Raw genomic sequence first — 22,552 nt, 5'->3', positions numbered from 1 at the left:
TGCTGGGATTACAAGTGTGAGCCACTGCGCCCGGCCACACCTGGCTGTAAGGCGGAGTCTTGCTCAGTCGCCAGGCTGGAGTGCAGTGGAGCGATCTCGGCTCACTGCAACCTCTGCCTCCCAGGTTCAAGCGATTCTCCTGCCTCGGCCTTCTGAGAAGCGGTAGCTACAGGTGTGCGCCACCATGCCCAGCTAACTTTCGATTGAGATGGAGTCTTGCCCTATCACCCAGGCTGGAGTGCAGTGGCGCGATCTCTGCTTACTGCAACCGCCGCTTCCTGGGTTCAAGTGATTGTCCTGACTCAACCTCCCTAGTAGCTGGGATTACAGGCGCGCACCATGTCCGGCTTTTTTTTTTTTTTTTTTTTTTTTTTTGGAGACAGTCTCACTCTGTCACCCAGACTGGAGTGCAGTGGCGTGATATCCGCTCACTGCAAGCTCCGTCTCCTGGGTTCACGCCGTTCTCTTGCCTCAGCCTCCCAATTAGCTGGGATTACAGGTGCCCGCCACCACGCCCGGCTAATGTTCTGTATTTTTAGTAGAGGCGGGGTTTCACGTGTTAGCCAGGATGGTCTCGATCTCCTGACCTCGTGATCCGCCCGCCTCGGCCTCCCAAAGTGCTGGGATTACAGAGTGAGCCCCCCCGCCATTTTTGTTTTTTAGAGAGGGGTTCGCGGTGCTGGCAGGGGTCTCAACCTGACCTGTGACTCGCCCGCCTCGGCCTCCCAAAGTGCCTGGATTACAGGCGTGAGCCACACGGCGCCTAGCCTACAGGTTTTTGTTTTGTTTTGTTTTTGAGACAGTCTCTCGCTCTGTTGCCCAGGCTGGAGTGCAGTGGAGTGATCTCGGCCCACTGCAATCTGCATCCCGGGTTCAAGCTATTCTCCTGCCTCATCCTTCCGAGTAGCTGAGATTACAGGCGCCCGCCATTATGTCTGGCTAATTTTTGGATTTTTAGTAGAGACGGGGTTTCACCATGTTGGCCAGGCTGGTCTTGAACTGACCTTGTGATTCGCCTGCCTCAGCCTACCAAAGTGCTGGGATTGCAGGCGTGAGCCACCGCGCCCAGCTGAAACTATTTTTTAGACAGGGTCTCGGTCTGGTGTGCAGTGGTGCCATCATGGCTCACTCATCCTCCTGAGTAGATATCTAGGACTACAGGTCACACTGCCTGGCTAATGTTTGTTTTTCTTCGTAGAGGCAGGGTCTCAGGTTGGTGTCCAATTCCTGGCCTCAAGCCATCCTTTCTTCGGCCTCACAAACTGTTGGAATTAACCGTTGTGAGCCACCGCGCCTCAGTACAGTTCTTTTGGTTGCTTAGCTGAGTAGGTGTATGAGAGAGGTGAGAATGGGGGCCCTGGAGACGACAAGAGGCTTGATTCTGGAACATCAGAGCTGAGGTTTACAGTGATTTTTGCAGCTGAGTCCACTGGTCTTGATAAAGGAAGAGTTCCCAGACTCAAGAGGGTTAAAAACCATATGTCAAAGAAAAGGGGCCCGTCCTTCTCATTCTCAAGGAGACCAGCATTCTCTCCACGGAGTAGCCAAGAAGTCCATGACCTCCCAGGTCTTGGGCCAGTGCTTTTGTCTTCTCAAAAGATCTGGCGCCTAAGGTTATCTTGCTTGGCAACAGGGCAGTAGGTGGGTGGCAATGTCACAGAGGGACAGTCCCCACACGTCCGATGAATAAACTGGAGAAATCCTCCAGGCTACCGAGACGACCACCCGAACTCAGGACTCCAAGGACCCTTATTTCAGCAAAACCCCTAACTCTCCTCTCCTGAACGTTCTGTATTCCTCAGTCAGTGCTCAGAAGTCCGTATCCTGGACCCAGGACCTCAGCACCTGCTCCCTAAGCCCAACCATATAGTCCCCTGTTTGGGGGCTCCCCTGAGCATTCGCGGGCGATCCCAGAGAAGGCAAGTTTCGGGATCTGACATCCCCGGTCACGACCCTGGGATGCTGCGCAAGCCTCCATGTGAAGAGGGCGGAAACTGCCCCAGGCCTAGCCGCTGCAAACCACCGCTTCCAAACTTCCCGCCGGTCTCTAGGCTCCGGGTGCCCACCGCCCCTTCCTTCCTTCCTTTGCGCAATCAACAAGCTCCAACTCCAGATGGGATTTCGCAGACCCCGCCCTGTGTATAAACTCTCTTCGTCCTGGGGTTGTCAACAATCTTTTTTTTTTTTTTTGGCTTTTTATTTTTTTGGAGACGGAGTCTCACTGTCGCCCAGGCTGGAGTGCAGTGGCGCGATCTCCGCTGACTCACTGCAACCTCCGACTGCCTAGTTCAAACAATTCTCCCGCCTCAGCCTCCTGAGTAGCTGGGATTACCGGCAAGCGCCACCACGCCCGGCAACAAACTCTTCTAATTGGCCGGACTCGCAGGCCCCGCCCCCACGCCGTGTGCCGCTGCGTGGAGCGCGCCGCTCCTCATAGGGCGTTTGCGCAGGCTCCGCCCCCTGAGCAGCCGCTTTCCTGGTCTCCAGGCAACGCATACGGCGCTGTCCACTGTGCTGAAGCCGCACACGAAGCGCCGCCTCTAGCGGCAGGCTCACGGCGCCCCCAGCACTCCTAAGTGGGCGATGCCAACACCCTAAAGCAGGGACCACTAAGCCTCCGTTGCGCCCTATCCCCAGTTTATCTCTTGGTGATAGGTAGAGCCCACTTCCTTCCACGTTGGCTGAGAAAGCCCTACCGTCCCATCCAGCTCGGAGGAAAGTCCAAGGCTTTCCACGATTTCATGCCGTCACCTCCACACCCTCATCCGCTCACCTCCAGCCACACTGACCTCCGCGCTCACGGCAGACAATCTAGACACATTCCCACCTCCAGGCCTTTGTTCTTAACTGTTCACGAGGCCTGGAATGCTCTCTCCGATTCGGCATGACTCCTCCATCCTCCTTTCAGGCTCAAATCCCACCTTCTCAGTGAGCCCAGCCCTGACTATCCTGTCCTACTGAACACATTGACCTCTCTATATATGTATGTATGTATATAATTTTATTTTTAGTTTTTTCGAGACAGGGTCTTGCTCTGTCGCCCAGGCCGGAGTGCAGTGGTGTGATCATAGCTCACTGCAGCCTCCACCTCCTGGGCTCAAGCTATCCCCCTGCCTCAGCCTCCCGAGTAGCTGGGACTACAGGTGTGCAGCACTGCGCCCGTATAATTTTTGTATTTTTAGTACAGACGGGGTTTTCGCCGTGTTGTCCAGGCTGGTCTCCATCTCCTGGGCTCAAGCGATCTACCTGCCTCAGCCTCCCAAAATGCTGGAATTATAGGCGTGAGCCACTGCATCCAGACTAGACTATATTTGTTTAAGTGGGTGGATTAAGCCTCTTTTGATAATTGTTGAAGCTGGGTCATTGGTTACAAGGTGATAACTATGCAATTCTCTGTACGTTTGTCTATGCTTGAAAAGTGTGTAATAAAGAATGTCAGGTGGCACAGTGATCCCCAGGAGGGGCAGAGAACCAGCATCAGGGGCTACACAGCCAGTGGCGGTACCCCAATGCCAACCCCACACATAGCCTGATGTCACAATGACTAAGTACAGAGACTGTAGTTGATGCTACAAGGATTACTGTGGCTAGACACCAGATGTGCAATCACCTATAAATTTCCTGGGTGTAGCTTCAGTTTTGACATAAACTGTCTTATTTTCATGAATCTCTGTAGCATGGATGTAGCTGCCTCCAACTCCTGTCCCCAGTGTTTTCCAGCCCAAGGGCCTGTTTCTCCTTACCACTGGCTTTTTTTTTTTTTTTTTTTTTTTGAGACGGAGTTTCACTCTTCTTGCCCAGGCTGGAGTGCAATGGCACGATCTTGGATCACCGCAACCTCTGTCTCCCAGGTTCAAGCGATTCTCCTTCCTCAGTCTCCTTAGTAGCTGGGATTATAGGTATATGCCACCACGCCCGGCTAATTTTGTATTTTTAGTAGATATGAGGTTTCTCCATGTTGGCCAGGCTGGTCTTAAACTCCCGACCTCAGGTGATCCGCCCGCCTCAGCTTCCCAAAGTGCTGGGATTACAAGTGTTAGCCACCGAGCCCGGCCACCACCACTGGCTTTTGATCCAAATTGTGAATGTCAGAACCTGAGCCTTGTGCAGATTGGCTGCAGGGCAGGCTGGGAAAGTAACTGTCAATTATAACTTCTATGGAAAGGCAGGCTTAGCCTTAAAAGACATGACATTCTCTCAATGCAGGGGCATATGAGGGGGGTCAGATATTAGGTGGCCAAGAAAAGAAGGGGCTATACTAGCTTCAGAACAGCAAATCCAGGCAACCCTTAATCCAATCAGCCATCCATCCAATCATGGTGATTGCATTCTAAAATGCAGAGGAGTCCCTCCAACATTCCAGAAGCTTTGGATAACCAAGAACTGCAAGCAGGTCAGAGCTCCAAGACAAGGTCACCCAGAAAGGAAAGAGACTCACATTGGATAAAATAATGAAATGCTGTTTTTGGAACCTAAACCACTGAGAGGCAACATTGGCTGCATACAGAAATTCCTTGAGGCTTAAAACAAAAAGCAAAAGAAAATTGATGACTGAGTCTCATCCCCATAGATTTATTTTTTTTAAAAGATGATCGGCCAGGTGCAGTGGATCATGCCTGTGATCCCAGCACTTTAGGAGACTGAGGCAGGTGGATCACCTGAGGTCAGGAGTTGGAGACCAACCTGGCCAACATTGCAAAACCCTGTCTCTACTAAAAATACAAAAAATTAGCTGGGTGTGGTGGTGGGCGCCTGTAATCCCAGCTACTTTAGGAGGCTGAGGCAGGAGAATTGCTTGAACCCAGGAGGTGGAGGTTGCAGTGAGCCGAGATCGCACCATTGCACTCTAGCCTGGGCGACTCTAATTTCTTGCCTCAAGCAATCTTCCTACTTCATCGTCCCAAAGTACATAAGCTACTCACCATAGATTTTAGTTTAAGTTGTCTGGGCATAGAGATAGTTAAAAACTCCACAGGTAATTCTATGTGCAGCCAAGAGTGAAAAACAGTGGTTCTGAAACTTGAGCGGGCATCAGAATAACATAGAAAGCTTGGCAAGAAGCAGATTTAAACACATATTGGCCAGGCGCTGTGGCAATCCTCCTGCTTCAGTCTCCCAAGTAGCTGGAATTATGGGTAATTTTTTAACATTTTTTTTTTTTCCATGTTGCCCAGGCTGGTCTGTAACTCCTGGGCTCATATGATCCACCCACCTTGGCCTCCCAAAGTGCTGGAATTACAGGCGTGAGCCACCTCGCCTGGTAAACATTTTGAAAAATAGAAATATTAGCTGGGCACGGTGGCTCACACCTGTATCCCAGCACTTTGGGAGGCCTAGATGGGTGGATCGCTTGGGGTCAGGAATTTGAGACCAGCCTGGCCATCATGGTGAAACCTCATCTGTACTAAAAACAAAAATTAGCCGGACGCGGTGGCTCACACCTGTAATCCCAGCACTTTGGGAGGCCAAGGCGGGCAGATCACCTGAGGTCAGGAGTTCAAGACCAGACTGGCCAATATGGAGAAACCCCGTCTCTACTAAAAATACAAAAAAATTAGCCAGGTGTGGTGGCGTATGCCTGTAATCCCAGCTACTCAGGAGGCTGAGGCAGGAGAATGGCGTGGACCTGGGAGGCGGAGCTTTCAGTGAGCAGAGATTGTGCCGCTGCACTCCAGCCTGGGCAGCAGAGCAAGACTCCGTCTCAAAAAAAAAAAAAAAATTAGCCGGGTGTGGCGGCAGGCACCTGTAATCCCACTTGCTTGGGAGGCTGACGTAGGAGAATCGCTTGAACCTGGGAGGCAGAGGTTGCAGTGAGCTGAGACTGTGCCACTGCACTCCAGCCTGGGCAACAGAGTGAGACTGTCTCAAAAAAAAAAGAAAAGAAAAGAAAAGAAAAAGAAAAGAAAGGATGAGTGTTGTAGACAAAGGCAGGTGCAAAGGCCCTGAGGTTGGCTTGCTGGTAGGCAGGGGTGTTTTCCAGGTGGGTTTTCCAGGTGTGGCCTTACTAAGGATGCCCCACCATCTGGGCAACTGGCATCCTTAGCCTTTCTGACAGGATAGGAGGCTTGAGGCTCCCTTAGACACCCTCTTGGCCAGAGTAGCTCAGTTTAAGACAATTGAAAGGACATCTTCTGGGACAATAGCGCTCTCTGCTGGCCAGGACAGATATCAGATCCAGTTATAATGATAACAATTACTATATAATATTGTATATTATTATTATCTTTTTTTTTAGGGTTTGGGCCTCACTCTGTTGCCCAGCCTGGTGTACAGTAGCCCGATCATAGCTCACTGCAGCCTCCAACTCTTCAGCCTCAGCTTCTTGAGTAGCTGAGACTACAGGGGCGTGCCACTACACCGTGTTAATGTTTTTGTTTTGTTTTGTTTTTGTTTTTGTTTTTGTTTTTTGAGATGAAGTCTCGCTTTGTCGCCCAGGCTGGAGTGCAGTGGCGCGATCGCGGCTCAACCTCCGCCTCCCGGGTTCAAGCGATTCTTCTGCCTCAGCCTCCCGAGTAGCTGGGACTACAGGCGCGCACTCCCACGCCTGGCTAATTTTTGTATTTTTTTAGTAGAGACAGGGGTTTCACCATATTGGCCAGGCTGGTCTCGAACTCCTGACCTCGTGATCCACCCGCCTCAGCCTCCCAAAGTGCTGGGATTACAGGCGTGAGCCACCGCCCCCAGCCAATTTTTTAATTTTTTCTACGGACGGGGTCTTGCTATATTACTCAAGCTGGTCTCAATCTCCTGGCCTTAAGTGAACTTCCTGCCTTGGCCTCTCAAAGTGCTGGGAATAGAGGTTTGAGCCACTGCACGTGCCTGGGGTTATATAGTTATATATTATGTTTTGTTTTGTTTTTGAGACAAGCTCTCACTCTGTCGCCCAGGCTGGAGTGCAGTGGCAAGATTACAGCTCCCTGCAGCCTCATGAGCCTCAAACCTTCCAGGCCTAAGTGATCCTCCTGTCTCAGCCTCTCAAGTAGCTGGGACTACAGGCTCGCATCGCTACACTGGTCTAGTATTTTGTTACTTTTGTAGAGACGGGATCTCGTTATGTTGCCCAGGCTGGTCTCAAACTCCTCGCCTTAAATGACCCACCCTCCTGAGCCTCCCAAAATGCTGGGATTACTGGAGAAAACCACTGTGCCTGGCTTTATTTATTATTATTATAAATGGAACACAACCAGCACTCAATAAATCTGTGACCCTTCCTCTCCTTGCTGCATGGAGTCTGGCGCTAGCCTGGTATGTATATATAGGTATACGCTGAATGAATGAAGGAATAATTGTGGCCAGGTTCTGAGCCTTATCCTCTTCTATAAATCTGGGATTCCTTATTTAATTTTTATATTTTTTGAGAAGAGGTCTCACTGTGTCGCCCAGACTGTATAGTGCACTGGCTTGATCACAGCTCACTGCAGCCTCTGTCTCCTGGGTTCAAGTGATCGTCTCGCTTCAGCCTCCCAAGTAGCTGGGACTACAGAGGGCGCCAGCACGCCCGGCTAAATTTTTTGTTTCGTTTGTAGAGACGAAGTCTCATTATTTTGCCCAGGCTGGTCTCGAACCCCTGGGCTCAACTGATTTACCGCCTTGGCCTCCCAAATTGATGGGATTATAGGCGTGAGCCACTGCACCCAGTCTCCTTCTTTTATTGAATAAACTAATGCTAACTGAGCACTTACTATGTGCTAGGTCCTGTACTGATCTCTTGGTACAAAGCGATGAACAAGATGCAACAAAAGCGCCACCAATAGCTCACTGCAGCCTGGGCCAAGCACTGTGTAAAGATCTATACATCATCCTTATTCAATCTTTTTTTTTTTTTTTTTGAGACCGAGTCTCCCTCTGTCGCCCAGGCTGGAGTGCAGTGGCGTGGTCTCCGCTCACTGCAAGCTCCGCCTCCCGGGTTCATGCCATTCTCCTGCCTCAGCCTCCGGAGTAGCTGGGACTATAGGCGCCCGCCACCACGTCCGGCTAATTTTTTGTATTTTTAGTAGAGACGGGGTTTCACTATGTTAGCCAGGATGGTCTCAATCCCATGACCTCGTGATCCTCCCGCCTCGGCCTCCCTAAGTGTTGGGATTACAGGCGTGAGCCACCACGCCCGGCCCTTTATTCATCTTTACAACGTCTTTATGCCGAGATGCTGTAATTCGCCACATTTTATGCAAGAGAAAATTATGGCTAAGAGAGTCTCTGACTGTAGCTCGAAAGTGCTAGGGATGGGATTCGTTCCCAGTTCAATTTTGATTCTTCGCTATAGCGTGTTGCGGGTAGGAGTTAAATGGGCCCCCAGCCAGGACCAGGAGTTCAAATCCGTTGCCATGGTCCCCCGACGCTTTCCCGGGCTCCGGAACAGGTCGCGCGGTCACGTGACAGCAGCCAATATGGCGCCGCCCACTGTGTGGTACGGCCCACGTGGTTCCGACAGTCAAGATGGCGGGAGCGGCCACCCAGGCTTCCCTGGAGTCGGCCCCACGGATCATGCGACTGGTGGCCGAATGCAGCCGCTCCAGGGCCCGGGCAGGCGAGCTGCGGCTGCCACATGGGACAGTGGCCACTCCTGTGTTCATGCCAGTGGGCACGCAGGCCACCATGAAGGGCATCACGACCGAACAGCTGGACGCTCTGGGTTGCCGCATCTGCCTGGGCAATACCTACCATCTGGGTCTAAGGCCGGTGAGTGGGTTCTGCTCGCGCGGGGAGGCGGCGAGGCGGCGAGGCGTGGGGAGCCATGGAGCGTCCTCCAGGCCCGGACACTCCTCCCACAGTCAATCGACCAGCCGTATTGAGCGCCCCCAATGACCAGGCCTTGTACTGGGCGTGAAAGAGCAGCAGGGACTAAAGCTGGCCAGATCTGTCTCCCAAGAAGGACCCCCAGGGACGCGGTCACCCCTAACCTGACACTTTCTTCCATCAACCCAGGGACCTGAGCTGATCCAGAAAGCCAACGGTCTCCACGGCTTCATGAATTGGCCTCATAATCTGCTAACGGTGAGCTGAGGAGAGAGCCGGCGTCCTAGGGCGCTTCTCTGGAGTGAGGGGTCCCCCATCTCCACCCCCTGACAGCTTTGCGGTGGGGTTTCCCTTAGGACAGCGGCGGTTTCCAGATGGTGTCGCTGGTGTCTCTGTCCGAGGTGACGGAAGAGGGCGTCCGCTTCCGCTCCCCCTACGACGGCAATGAGACCCTGCTGAGCCCGGAGAAATCCGTGCAGATCCAGAATGCGCTGGGTGAGAGGACCCTGGGGAGCCGCCCCCTTACCCTGTCTGTCAGGGGGTGAAGGTTACACAGGGTCTGTTCTTTAGGTGTTGTGTGGCTTTGAGCAGGTCACTCCTCGCTGAAATTCAGTTGAACCAACTCAAAGCGGTGGTAAACAGTAGCAGGTCTTTGGCAGAATTGTTGACAAGTACATATGAGATGATGTCAGTAAATCTCCATCTCAGCCATGTAGTAGCTTAAATATTATTATTGCAGTTTTTCTCATTAGCAAATTAAGACTGGACATGGAAGCTCATGCCTGTAATCCCAGCAATTTGGGAAACTGAGGCTGGAAGATCACTTGAGGCCGGGAGTTGGAGACCAGCTTGTGCAATACAGGGAGACCCCATCTCTACCAAAAAAAATAAAAAAAAATAAAAAATTAATTGGACAAATACCTGTTGAAATAATGGTGGCAACAAGTGGATTTGGGAGGCTTTAGGCTCCTCCCATATCCTCAATATCCTTCTTTTTTTTTTTTTTTTTTTTTTGAGACGGAGTTTTGCTCTTGTTGCCCAGGCTAGAGTGCAATGGTGCGATCTTGGCTCACCGCAACCTCTGTCTCCTGGGTTCAAGTGATTCTCCTGACTCAGCCTCCTGAATAGCTGGCATTACAGGTGTGCGCCACCACACCTGGCTAATTTTGTATTTTTACTAGAGACAGGGTTTCTCCATGTTGGTTACGCTAGTCTTGAACTCCTGAGCTCAGGTGATCCGCCTGCCTCCGCCTCTCAAAGTGCTGGGATTACAGGCATGAGCCACCATGCCTGGCATTTTTTTTTTTTTTTTTTTTTTTGAGACAGAGTCACCCAGGCTGGAGTGCAATGATGTGATGTCCACTCACTGCACCTCCACCTCCCGGGTTCAAGTGATTCTCCTGCCTCAGCCTACTGAGTAGCTGGGATTACAACTGATTGCCACCATGCCCAGCTAATTTTTGTATTTTTTTGTAGAGACGGGTTTCACTATGTTGGCAAGGCTGGTCTCAAACTCCTGACCTTGTGATCCACCTGCTTCAGCCTCCCAAAGTGCTGGAATTACAGGCATGAGCCACCATGCCTGGCCCAATATCCCCATTTCTTGATAAAGAGGTTTAACATTTTCTCAACCTTGTAAAGAACCATGGCAACACAGGGTCAACACCCCTCTTCCCCTCATCATTCTAATCGATTGATGCTGTAGGGAGGAAGAAATATTTTTTCTTCTTAGATTCATGGCTGAAACCCCTATAACAAAAGCCCTTATAAGAAAAGAAGCCCCGGGCTGGGTGCGGTGGCCACGCCTGTAATCCCAGCACTTTGGGAGGCCTAGGCGCGATCATCACTCACTGCAACAGCTGCCTCCTGGTTCAAGCAATTCACCTGCCTTAGCCTCCCGAGTAGCTGGGATTACAGGTGCCCGCTACCACATCCAGCTAATTTTTGTATTTTCAGTAGAGATGGGGTTTCACCATGTTGGCCAGGCTGGTTACGAACTCCTGACCTCAAGTGATCTGCCCAAAGTGCTGAGATTACAGGCGTGAGCCACTGTGCCCGGCCTATAAGTTTATTTTTTAATGTTTGTTTATTTTTATGTATTATTTTGAGACAGAGTCTCTGTCACTCAGGCTAGAGTACAGTGGCACAATCTCAAGTCACTACAACCTCTGCCTCCTGGCCTCAAGCAATTCTCCTGCCTCAGCCTCCCAAGTAGCTGGGATTACAGGTGCATGCCACCACGCACAGCTAGTTTTTTGTATTTTTAGTAGAGACGGGGTTTTGCCATGTTGGCCAGGCTGGTCTCGAACTCCTGACCTCAAGCAATCTGCCCACCTTGGCCTCCCAAAGTGCTGGGATTACAGGCGTGAGCCACCATGCCTGGCCAAAAATTTTTTGTAGAGATGAGTGTCTCACTACATTACCTGGGCTGGTCTTGAACTCCTGGCTACAAACAGTCCTTCGCCTTGACCACTCAAAGTGCTCATGTTACAAGCATGAGCCACGGTGCCTGCCCCCATGTGTTTTTTTTTTTTTTTTTTTTGGAGACGGAGTCTTGCTTAGTCACCCAGGCTGAAGTGCAGTGGCGTGATCTCGGCTCACTGCAAGCTCCGCCTCCTGGGGTTCAGGCCATTCTCCTGCCTCAGCCTCCCAAGTAGCTGGGACTACAGGCGCCCGCCACCACGCCTGGCTAATTTTTTTGTATTTTTACTAGAGACTGGGTTTCACCATGTTAGCCAGGATGGTCTCGATCTCCTGACCTCATGATCTGCCCGCCTTGGCCTCCCAAAGTGCTGGGATTACAGGTGTGAGTCACCGCGCCTGGCCTCTTTTTTTTTTTTTTTTTTGAAACCGAGTTTCGCTCTTGTTGTCCAGGCTGGAGTGCAGTGGCGCAATCTCGGCTCACAGCAACCTCTGCCTCCTGGGTTCAAGCGATTCTCCTGCCTCAGCCTCCCGAGTAGCTGGGATGACAGGCATGCGCCACCATGCCCGGCTAATTTTGTATTTTTAGTAGAGACGGGGTTTCTCCATGTTGGCCAGGCTGGTCTTGAACTCCCGACCTCAGGTGATCCACCTGCCTCAGCCTCCCAAAGTGCTGGGATTACAGGTGTGAGCCACCATGCCCAGCTAAAGTTCTAGTTATTTAATGGATGTCATAATTTTTTTTTTTTTTTTTTTGAAATGGAGTCTCGCTCTGTCACCTAGGCTGGAGTGCAGTGGCTCGATCTTGGCTCACTGCAACCTCTGCTGCTCGGGTTTAAGCTATTCTCCTGCCTCAGCCTCCCCAGCAGCTGGGACTACAGGTGCCTGCCACCACGCCTGGCTGATTTTTGTATGTTTACTAGAGACAGGATTTCACCTTGTTGGTCAGGCTGGTGTCAAACTCCTGACCTCAGGTGATCCACCTGCCTCAGCCTTCCAAAGGGCTGGGATTACAGGCGTGAGCCACTGCACCCAGCCCCATTTATTTTTTCGTCTTTTTTTTTTTTTTTTTTCTTTTTTGAGAAGGAGTCTCACTCTTTGACCAAGGCTGGAGTGCAGTGGCACTGTGTCGGCTCACTGCAATCTCTGTCTTCTGGGTTCAAGCACTTCTCCTGCCGCAGCCTCCCGAGTAGCTGGGATTACAGGTGCCCACCAGCATACCCAGTTAGTTTTTATATTTTTAGTAGAGACGGGGTTTCACCATGTTGGCCAGGCTGGTCTCAAACTCCTGACCTAAGGTGATCCACCCGTCTCAGCCTCCCAGAGTGCTGGGATTACAGGCGTTGAGTCACTGCGCCTGCCCCTTTTTTTCTTTTTTGAGACAGAATCTCACTCTGTCACCCAGGCTAGAGTACTGTGGTGTGATCTTGGCTCACTGCAACCTTTGCTTCCTGGGTTCAAGTGATTCTCCTGCCTCAGCCTCCCAAGTAGCTGGGACTTCAGGTGCATGCCACCATGCCGGGCTAATTTTTGTATTTGTTGTAGAGACAGGGTTTCACCATGTTGGCCAGGGTGGTCTCGAACTCCCGATCTCTAGTGATTGGCCTGCTTTGGCCTCCCAAAGTGCTGGGATTACAGGCGTGAGCCACCAGGCCTGGCCTGTTCTTTTTTTTTTTTTGAGACAGAGTCTTGCTCTGTCACTCAGGCTGGAGTGCAGTGGTGCGATCTCAGCTCACTGCAAGCTCCGCCTCCTGGGTTCACACCATTCTCCTGCCTCAGCTCCCGAGTATCTGGGACTACAGGTGCCCACCACCATGCCCGGCTAATTTTTTATATTTTTAGTAGAGACGGGGTTTCACTGTGTTAGCCAGGATGGTCTTGATCTCCTGACCTCATGATCCGCCTGCCTCAGCCTCCCAAAGTGCTGGGATTACAGGCGTGAGCCACTGTGCCCAGCTGTGGCCTGTTCTTTTTTATTTTATTTTTTTTCCATCTATTTATTTTCTTAATAGGAGATGGGGTCTCTCTGTGTTGCCCAGGCTGGTCTCCAACTCCTGGGCTCAAGTGATCCTTCCACCTGGGCCTTCCAAAGTGTTTGGATTATAGGTCATCAGGTTTCATTTTATGCCACTAAACCACTATGCTGTGCACAGTGGCTCATGCCTATAATCTTAGCTTTTTTTTTTTTTTTTTTTGATACGGCGTCTCTCTCTGTCGCCCTGGCTGGAGTGCAGTGGTGCGATCTCAGCTCACCGCAACCTCCGTCTCCCAGGTTCAAGCGATTCTCCTGCCTCAGCCTCTCGAGTAGCTAGGATTACAGGAATATACCACCAAGCCCGGCTAATTTTTGTATTTTTAGTAGAGATGGGGTTTCACCACCTTGGCCAGGCTGGTCTCGAACTCCTGACCTCAAATGATCCACCTGGGTTGGCCTTCCAAAGTGCTGGGATGACAAGCGTAAGCCACCGTGCCCAGCTTTTTTTTTTTTTTTTTTATCTTTTTTTTTTTTTTTAAACACAGCCTTGCTCTGTCATCCAGGCTGGAGTGCAGTGGCACAATCTTGGCTCACTGCTACCTCTGTCTCCCAGATGCAAGCTATTCTCCTGTCTTTGCCTTCCAAGCAGCTGAAACTACAGGCACGTGCCATCACACCTGGCTAATTTTTGTGTTTTTAGGAGAGATGGGGTTTCATCATGTTGGCGAGGCTGGTCTTTTTTGTTTTTTTTTGTTTTTTTTTTTTTTGAGACGGAGTCTTGCTCTGTCACCCAGGCTGGAGTGCAGTGGCGCAATCTCGGCTCACTGCAAGCTCCGCCTCCCGGGTTCACGCCATTCTCCTGCCTCAGCCTCTCCGAGTAGCTGGGACTACAGGCGCCCGTCACCACGCCCGGCTAATTTTTTTTTTTTTGTATTTTTAGTAGAGACGGGGTTTCATCGTGGTCTCGATCTCCTGACCTCGTGATCCGCCCGCCTCGGCCTCCCAAAGTGCTGGGATGACAAGCGTGAGCCACCGTGCCCAGCTTTTTTTTTTTTTTTTTTATCTTTTTTTTTTTTTTAAACACAGCCTTGCTCTGTCATCCAGGCTGGAGTGCAGTGGCACAATCTTGGCTCACTGCTACCTCTGTCTCCCAGATGCAAGCTATTCTCCTGTCTCTGCCTTCCAAGCAGCTGAAACTACAGGCACGTGCCATCACACCTGGCTAATTTTTGTGTTTTTAGGAGAGATGGGGTTTCATCATGTTGGCGAGGCTGGTCTTGAACTCCTGACCTCAGATGACCTGCCCACCTCGGCGTCCCCAAGTGCTGGGATTACAGGCATAGTCACCGCGCCCGGCCAGCAGAGCCCTGCTGATGGAAGTTTGGTTTCCCGGTCTTGCTGTGGCACGCCACATAGCAAGGAATGCCTTTGTATATTTTAGGATTTTATTTTGTGTAACAGGATAGAATTTTAAGCTGGGGAGAGGCAGGATCAAAGGCACATTCTGTAAAGCTCCTTCTGGCTGCTGTATAAACAGACTGGGAAAGTCACGTGGGAGTTAGCAAGCCGGAGGATGGGGGAATGCTCTTGGGGAAGTCCAACTTGTCCCCATGTGACAGGAGGCTTTCCCCAAGCACCGCGGGCTTTCCCAGTGATGTTGCCCCCATCTCACCATCAGGTTCAGACATCATCATGCAGCTGGATGACGTGGTTAGCAGTACTGTGACTGGGCCACGTGTGGAGGAGGCCATGTACAGGTGTGTACATGCTGTATGCATGTGTGGGATACGTGGTGGGAGGGGATCCTGGTCCCTGTAGCCTTGTCTCCTACCCCCTCACCAGGCCCCTGGGGCTTGTGACTGGGGCCCTGTTGCAGGTCAATCCGCTGGCTGGACCGGTGCATTGCAGCCCATCAGCGGCCGGACAAGCAGAACCTCTTCGCCATTATCCAGGGTGGGCTGGACGCAGATCTCCGGGCCACCTGCCTTGAAGGTAGAGCCGTGCGCTGACAAGCCCAGGGCTTGGCCATCGCGGAGGTCCCCACATGGGCCTGGCGTATGGTGGGACTGGATTGCTAATGAGTGGAAGGGCACTGCGCAGAAAAAATAGCCGAAGCAAAGGCTCTCGGGCCACGTGCAATAGAATGTATTGAGAGAATGGCCATGATTCCAGTGGTGAATGGTCTTCTAGTTTTTTTGTTTGTTTGTTTTTGTTTTTTTTTTGAGACAGAGTCTCAGGTGATCCACCTGCCTCGGCCTCCCAAAGTGCTGGGATTATAGTCATGAGCCACCGCGCCTAGCCTATTTGTTTATTTTACTTTTTTTTTTTTTTGGGATGGAGTCTTGCACTGTCGCCCAGGCTGGAGTGCTGTGGCGCGATCTCAGCTCACTGCAACCTCTGCCTCCCTGCAACCTCGCCTCCCGGGTTCAATCTATTCTCCTGCCTCAGCCTCCTGAGTAGCTGGGACTACAGGCACCCGCCACCACACCCGGCTAATTTTTATATTTTTAGTAGAGACAGGGTTTCACCATTTTGGCCAGGCTGGTTTCAAACTCCTGACCTTGTGATCCGCCTGCCTCGGCCTGCCAAAGTGCTGGGATTACAGGCGTGAGCCACCGCGCCCGGCCTATTTATTTATTTTTGAGACATGGTCTTACTTGGTTGCTCCTCCTGGAGTGCAGTGGCTAGGTCAAAGCTCACGGCAGCCTCAAACTCCTGGGATCAAGCAATCCTGCCTCAGCTTTCCAAAGTGCTTGGAATATAGGTGCACGCCGGTGTGTCCAGCCATGCATTACCTTTTTACATGCAATGCTTTCTGTTGTTTTCTTTTCTCTTTCATTTAAAAACAACAATAACAACCTGTGCATCATCGAAGTCATTTCTCAATCACCTGCAGTTTGACAAGCACCACCCTAAGAGACGCTTCTCAAAGTGCTCTGAGGCTTACCTGCCCCAGCACAAACTACTGAAAGTCCTGGTAAAATGCAGCTCCCCTTCCCATGATCCGACCAGAGTTGGAGCTAGGGAGGGCCTAGGAATCTGCATGTAAACACCCTGTGTCCAGTTGGTACCACTGCTCACATTACCTTCAAAACCTGGCCCCAGACAACGCCTGCATTCCTTTTCTTTTGCTTTTTTTTTTTTTTTTGAGACGGAGTTTCGCTCTTGTTGCCCAGGCTGGAGTGCAGTGGCGTGATCTCAGGTCACTGCAACCTCCGCCTTCCGGTTTCAAGTGATTCTCCTGCCTCAGCCTCCTGAGTAGCTGAGATTACAGGCATGTACCACGATGCCTGGCTAATTTTTGTATTTTTAGTAGGGACAGGGTTTCACCATGTTGGCTAGGCTGGTCTCGAACTCCTGACCTCATGATCCACCCACCTTGGCATCCCGGAGTGCTGGGATTACAGGCATGAGCCACCGCGCCTGGCCAACACCTGCATTCTTGATGGCATGGCCTCTTCGGGTTGAACTGGGCAGCTGGGGCACAAGATAAGCCTGGGCTTGGAGGCCAGACCCAGGTTTGAATCCAGCCTTTGGCATATGTGGCCTTGGACTAGTGGTTTAAGCTCTGCAAGCCTCAATTTCCTCTTGTTTCAGGCAAGTTGAACAATAGTACAATTCTGCAGCCCCTTCTGTGTCATCCAGGTCCTCAGAGCAAAAGTCTAAAATCCAGAATATTGGCGGGGTGCCATAGCTCACACCTGAATCCCAGCACTTTAGGAGGCCAAGGCAAGAGGATTGCTTGAGGCCAGGAGTTTGAGACCAGTCTGGGTGACATAGTGAGATCCCATCTCTAAAAAAAGAGAACTGGGCCAGGCACACTGGCTCACGCCTGTAATCCCAGTACTTTGTGAGGCCAAGGTGGGAAGATCACAAGGTCAGGAGTTTGAGACCAGCCTGGCCAACATGGTGAAACCCCGTTTCTACTAAAAATACAAAAATTAGGCCGGGCGTGGTGGCTCGCGCCTGTAATCCCAGCACTTTGGGAGGCTGAGGTGGGTGAATCATGAGGTCAGGAGATCGAGACCATCCTGGCTAACACGGTGAAACCCCATCTCTACTAAAAAATAGAAAAAATTAGCTGAGCGTGGTGGCAGGCGCCTGTAGTCCCAGCTACTTGGGAGGCTGAGGCAGGAGAATGGCGTGAACCTGGGAGACGGAGCTTGCAGTAAGCCGAGATCGTGCCACTGCACTCCAGCCTGGGCAACAAAGTGAGACTCTGTCTCAAAAAAAAAAAAAAAAAATTAGCCAGGCATGGTGGTGGGCACCTGTAATCTTAGCTACTCGGGAGGCTGAGGAAGGAGAATCACTTGAACCTGGGAGGTGGAGGTTACAGTGAGCTGAGATCACACCACTGCACTCCAGCCTGGGCGACAGAACAAGAATCCGTCTCAAAAAGAAAAGAAAAAAAGAAAATCAGCACGCAAGCATGGGAGTGCGTGCCTGTGAGGCTGAGGTGGGAGGATCACTTGAGCCCAGAGTGAGCTATGATGACATCACTGTACTGCAGTTTGGGTAATACAGTGAGACCCTGTATCAAAAAAAAAAAAGAAGAAGAAAAGAAAAGAGAAAAAACTTAGAATGCCCTGAAAAATTTGCGACTCATTTCATGGCTAACTTAGATCTCTCATTTTTTATCCCAGTTGTTATAAGTCTTCATATATTTTTATTTTTATTTTATTTTTTGAGACGGAGTTTTGCTCTTGTTGTCCAGGCTGGAGTGCAGTGGCACCATCTTGGCTCACTGCAACCTCTGCCTTCTGGTTTCAAGCGATTCTCCTCCTTCAGCCTCCTGAGTAGCTGGGATTACAGGCACCAGGCACCAGCCACCACAACCGGCCAATTTTTGTATTTTTAGTGGGGATGGGGTTTCACCATGTTAGCCAGGCTGGTCTCGAACTCCTGACCTCGTGATCCACCTGCCTTGGCCTCCCAAAGTGCTGGGATTACAGGCGTGAGCCACGCGCCCAGCCTATTTTTATTTTTTAAATTTTACTTTGGCCGGGCGTGGTGGCGGGCGACTGTAATCCCAGCTACTCGGGAGGCTGAGGCAGGAGAATCACTTGAACCCGGGAGGTGAGGGTTGCAGTGAGCCAAGATGGTGCCACTGCACTCCAGCCTGAGTGACGAGCAAAACTCCGTCTCAAAAAAAAAAAAAAAGTTTAAGTTTTGGGATATATATGCAGAACGTGCAAGTTTGTTACACAGCTATAAATGTGCCATGGTGGTTTCCTGCACACATCAGCCCGTCATCTAGGTTTTAAGCCCCACATGCATTATGTATTTGTCCTAACGCTCTCGCTCCCCTTTGCTCCACCAAGTCTTCACATATTTTGTTGCACAAATATTACAGTGTTTGATGACAGGCTATTTTGGGTGTTTTTTGTTGTTGTTGTTGTTGTTTTGTTTTGTTTTTGAGACGGAGTCTCGCTCTGTCGCCCAGGCTGGAGTGCAGTAGGGTGATCTCGGCTCACTGCAAGCTCTGCCTCCCAGGTTCAAGCGATTCTCCTGCCTCAGCCTCCTGTGTAGCTGGGACCACAGGCGTGCACCACCACGCCTGGCTACTTTTCGTATTTTTAGTAGAGACAGGGTTTCACCATGTTGGCCAGATTGTTCTTCAACACCAGGCTTCAAGTGATCTGCTTGCCTCGGCCTCCCACAGTGCCGGGATGACAGGTGTGATCCACTGCACCTAACCTGACAGCTTTTGTTACTCAGCATGTGGGATGTTTACTGTTCTCAAATCTGGAAAATTCTGAATTCTGAAACACATCTGGTTCCAACAGTTTCAGCTAAGGGACTGTGGGCTCTGCCTCTTCTGAGCACTGAAGGAAAGGGTCTTGCATACAGCAGGCACTCAATAAATGTTAGCTGAGATCAGCAGCAGTCCCAGCCCCTAGACAGACAGACAGACTGATGGACCCTCTCCTCTGTCTCCCTCTCCATCTCCCTTTCCGTGTCTGTCTCCCTCTCCGTCTCCCTTTCTGTGTCTGTCTCCCTCTCCGTCTCCCTTTCCGTGTCTGTCTCCCTCTATGTCTCCCGCTCCGTGTCTGTCTCCCTCTCCGTCTCCCTTTCCGTGTCTGTCTCCCTCTACGTCTCCCTTTCCATGTCTGTCTCCCTCTCTGCCTCTGTCTGTCTCAGTCTGTTTCCCTGACTCTCTCCCTGAGCGACTCTGGAAGTCTGGGCAGGGTGTGTTCTGGGATTGAAGACCAGGCGCGTTTCCTCTTCTGTGGCCCTCACCTTACCCTGTACCCTCAGAGATGACCAAGCGAGACGTGCCTGGCTTCGCCATCGGGGGCCTGAGCGGGGGTGAGAGCAAGTCGCAGTTCTGGCGGATGGTGGCGCTGAGCACCTCTCAGCTGCCGAAGGACAAGCCCCGATATCTGATGGGGGTCGGGTATGTTGTGGATAGGGGAGCCAGAGCCCTACCTGTGGGGAGTGGATTCCTGGGGACCCCCTCCCCTGCTTGGGGGAGTGGCATTTGGGGGAAACGGACACAGGTCTGATCTGAGGAGACTAGGAAGACATGGCTGTCCCTTGGAGGCCATTCTGAGGGAATATGGCCCAGTCTGGGGCAGTGTGAGGGTTGGGAGGGGCCCTGGGAAGCCCCTGAGGTTCTCTGCCCCCTCCCGTCATGGCTGCAACCCCAGCTATGCCACTGATCTGGTAGTCTGCGTGGCTCTTGGATGTGACATGTTCGACTGCGTCTTCCCCACACGGACAGCGGTGAGGCTCTGGCAGAAGGAGGTCAGGGCGGGAGACGGGAGGGGGACTAGGGAGGCAAGGTTAGGGGTGGGGGGCGGGGAGAATGAAGCCCTGGGTGACCCCCCCTTTCCCTGCCCTTCCTCTCCCACAGCGCTTTGGCTCTGCCCTGGTGCCGACTGGGAACCTACAGTTGAGGAAGAAGGTGTTTGAGAAGGACTTCGGCCCCATAGACCCGGAGTGCACCTGCCCCACGTGCCAAAAGTAGGCAGGATGGCACTGTGAGCTGGGGCAGGGCGTGGAGGGGACAGGGCCTGGCTGTGCTGAGCTGTCCCCTGCTGCTCTACAGGCACAGCCGCGCCTTTCTGCACGCACTGCTGCACAGTGACAACACGGCCGCGCTGCACCACCTCACAGTCCACAACATCGCCTACCAGGTGAGCCAGTGCCCGGGGCAAGGTGGGCGGGGGTGTCCTAGGTGCATATGCCCCACGCTGACCTCCCCTCCCCGCAGCTGCAGCTCATGAGTGCCGTCCGCACCAGCATCGTGGAGAAGCGCTTCCCGGACTTCGTGCGGGACTTCATGGGCACGATGTACGGGGATCCCACCCTCTGTCCCACCTGGGCCACTGACGCTTTGGCCTCTGTGGGAATCACACTGGGCTGACCTGGCATTGGGAGAGGGAGGGAGGAAGGGAGGGAGGGAGGGGCTGGAAGATACTGAAGGATTTCTTTTTGGAAGGTTTTTTTTATTGTAACTTACAGAGTGTGTCTGTGTCTTCTTGGGGAAGTGGCCTGTCTGGGTCCCCCTCCCGGTCTGAGCGTCATTGCAGTGGAATATCTCCCCTTCTCACCAATCATAACACGTCACTGTGGCAGCAGCAGATAGCTGGAAACCACCTGCCAGTGCCCAGCATGCAGGGCGTGCCCCTAGAGTGGGAGCTGCCACCTGCTTCCTGGGGCGCAGGCCCCCCAGCCACCTTGGAGGGAGGTACTGTTGGCCTCTCCTTTTTTACAGCTGAGGAAGCAGACCCAGGGAAGGGAGGGAACTTGCCCAAGGTCATCACCATTAAAGAAATGGTATCTTGGCTTTAAGGCATACACTCCTAGTCTGACTCTTATAGATATGAGGCTTAATCTCCTATTTTCTTTCTTTTTTTTTTTTCCGAGAATGAGTCTCGCTCTGTCACCCAGGCTGGAGTGCAGTGGTGGGATCTCGGATCACTGCCACCTCCACCTCCCGGGTTCAAATGATTCTCCTGCCTCAGCCTCCCGAGTAGCTGAGACTACAGGCGTGTGCCACCACGCCCGGCTAATTTTTGTATTTTTTTTTTTTTTTTGAGACGGAGTCTCACTCTGTCACCCAGGCTGGAGTGCAGTGGTGCAATCTTGGCTCACTGCAAGCACCGCCTCCCAGGTTCACGCCATTCTCCTGCCTCAGCCTCTCCCAGTAGCTGGGACTACAGGCGCCCGCCACCACGCCCGGCTAATTTTTTGTATTTTTTTTAGTAGAGACGGGGTTTCACTGTGGTCTCGATCTCCTGACCTCGTGATCCGCCCGCCTTGGCCTCCCAAAGTGCTGGGATTACAAGCGTGAGCCACCGCGCCCGGCCCAATTTTTGTATTTTTAATAGAGATGGGGTTTCACCACGTTGGCCAGGCTGGTCTCAAACTCCTGACCTCAAGTGATCTGCCTGCCTCAGCCTCCCAAAGTGTTGGGATTACAGGCATGAGCCACAGTGTCCAGCCTCTTTTTTTTTTTTTTTTTGAGACTGTCTCCCTTTGTCATCCAGGCTGGAGTGCATTGATTCAAACATGGCTCACTGTAGCCTCAATCTGGAGCCGCCACACCCGGTCTACTCTTGCAACTTGATGTTGCATGTACAGTTGTGTTCCATTTTACAGAGGAGGACACTGAGGTGCAGAGGAATGAAGTTTACACGGTCACTGTCACTTTCTTAGTCCGTTCTGGCTACCATCTATAACAAAATACCATCAACTGGGTGGCTTATAAACAACAGAAATCTATTTATCACAATTCTAGAAGCTGGGAAATTCAAGATCAAGGTACCAGCAGATTCAGTGTCTGTTGAGGGCAAACTTCCTAGATGGCGATCTTTTCTCTAATCTCACATGGCAGAAGGGGCGAGGCAGCTCTCTGGGGTCTCTTTTATGAAGGCACAGTGAGAAGCTCAGCAGGTTTGTGAAAAATACATAAGGGCACAAATCCCATTCACCTAATCACCTGATCGCCCTCCAAAGGCCCCACCTCCAATTACCATCATGTTGGGGATTAGGTTTCTTGGTGTGGTGGGTGATGGGGTAGAGGGCTGGTCTATAAACATTCAGACCATAGTAATCAGTAAATAAACAGGCCCAGGATCTAACCCAGATATGATCAGTTACAGAACTAGTGATCTTCACCAGCCTGGGCAACATGGCGAAACTCCATCTTTACAAAAAATACAGGTGGTGTGCATCTGTGCCCCCAGCTACTGAGGAAGCTGAGGTGGGAGGATCGCTTGAGCCCAGGAGGTTGAGGCTGCAATGAGCCGCAATTGCACCACTGCACTCAAGGCTGGGCAGCGGAGTGAGACTCTGTCTCAAAAACAAAAACCAGTGCTCTTCAAAAATGAATTTTTTGAAATGGAAAAAGTAGGCCAGGTGCAGTGGCTCACACCTGTAATCCCAGTGCTTTGGGAGGCCAAGGCGGGCAGA

General features: G+C 51.6%; 1 protein-coding gene across 1 annotated transcript; it reads left to right on the top strand.

Annotated features, from left to right (window-relative positions):
- The first annotated feature begins 8,417 nt into the window (after positions 1 to 8,417).
- Positions 8,418 to 20,598, top strand: QTRT1 (queuine tRNA-ribosyltransferase catalytic subunit 1). Its single transcript, XM_003275749.4, has 10 exons — positions 8,418 to 8,679; positions 8,926 to 8,994; positions 9,093 to 9,231; positions 14,811 to 14,889; positions 15,009 to 15,124; positions 19,391 to 19,529; positions 19,783 to 19,858; positions 19,989 to 20,098; positions 20,184 to 20,271; positions 20,349 to 20,598. Exons 1-10 carry the CDS (start codon positions 8,437 to 8,439, stop codon positions 20,499 to 20,501), a joined length of 1,212 nt encoding a protein of 403 aa, XP_003275797.1. The 5' UTR covers positions 8,418 to 8,436; the 3' UTR covers positions 20,502 to 20,598.
- Positions 20,599 to 22,552: the final 1,954 nt, after the last annotated feature.

The sequence above is a fragment of the Nomascus leucogenys genome, chromosome 10 (assembly GCF_006542625.1).
Source record: "Nomascus leucogenys isolate Asia chromosome 10, Asia_NLE_v1, whole genome shotgun sequence".
NCBI lineage: Eukaryota > Metazoa > Chordata > Mammalia > Primates > Hylobatidae > Nomascus > Nomascus leucogenys.
This window is presented reverse-complemented; position numbering and strand designations above follow the sequence as displayed.

Bases quoted from the DNA above. Each gene is read 5' to 3' on its own strand.
- QTRT1 (XM_003275749.4), top strand. From the start codon at position 8,437: ATGGCGGGAGCGGCCACCCAGGCTTCCCTGGAGTCGGCCCCACGGATC. The intron at 8,995-9,092 runs GTGAGCTGAGGA...GGTTTCCCTTAG, and splicing joins GGCCTCATAATCTGCTAACG to GACAGCGGCGGTTTCCAGAT. The intron at 20,272-20,348 runs GTGAGCCAGTGC...CCCTCCCCGCAG, and splicing joins TCCACAACATCGCCTACCAG to CTGCAGCTCATGAGTGCCGT.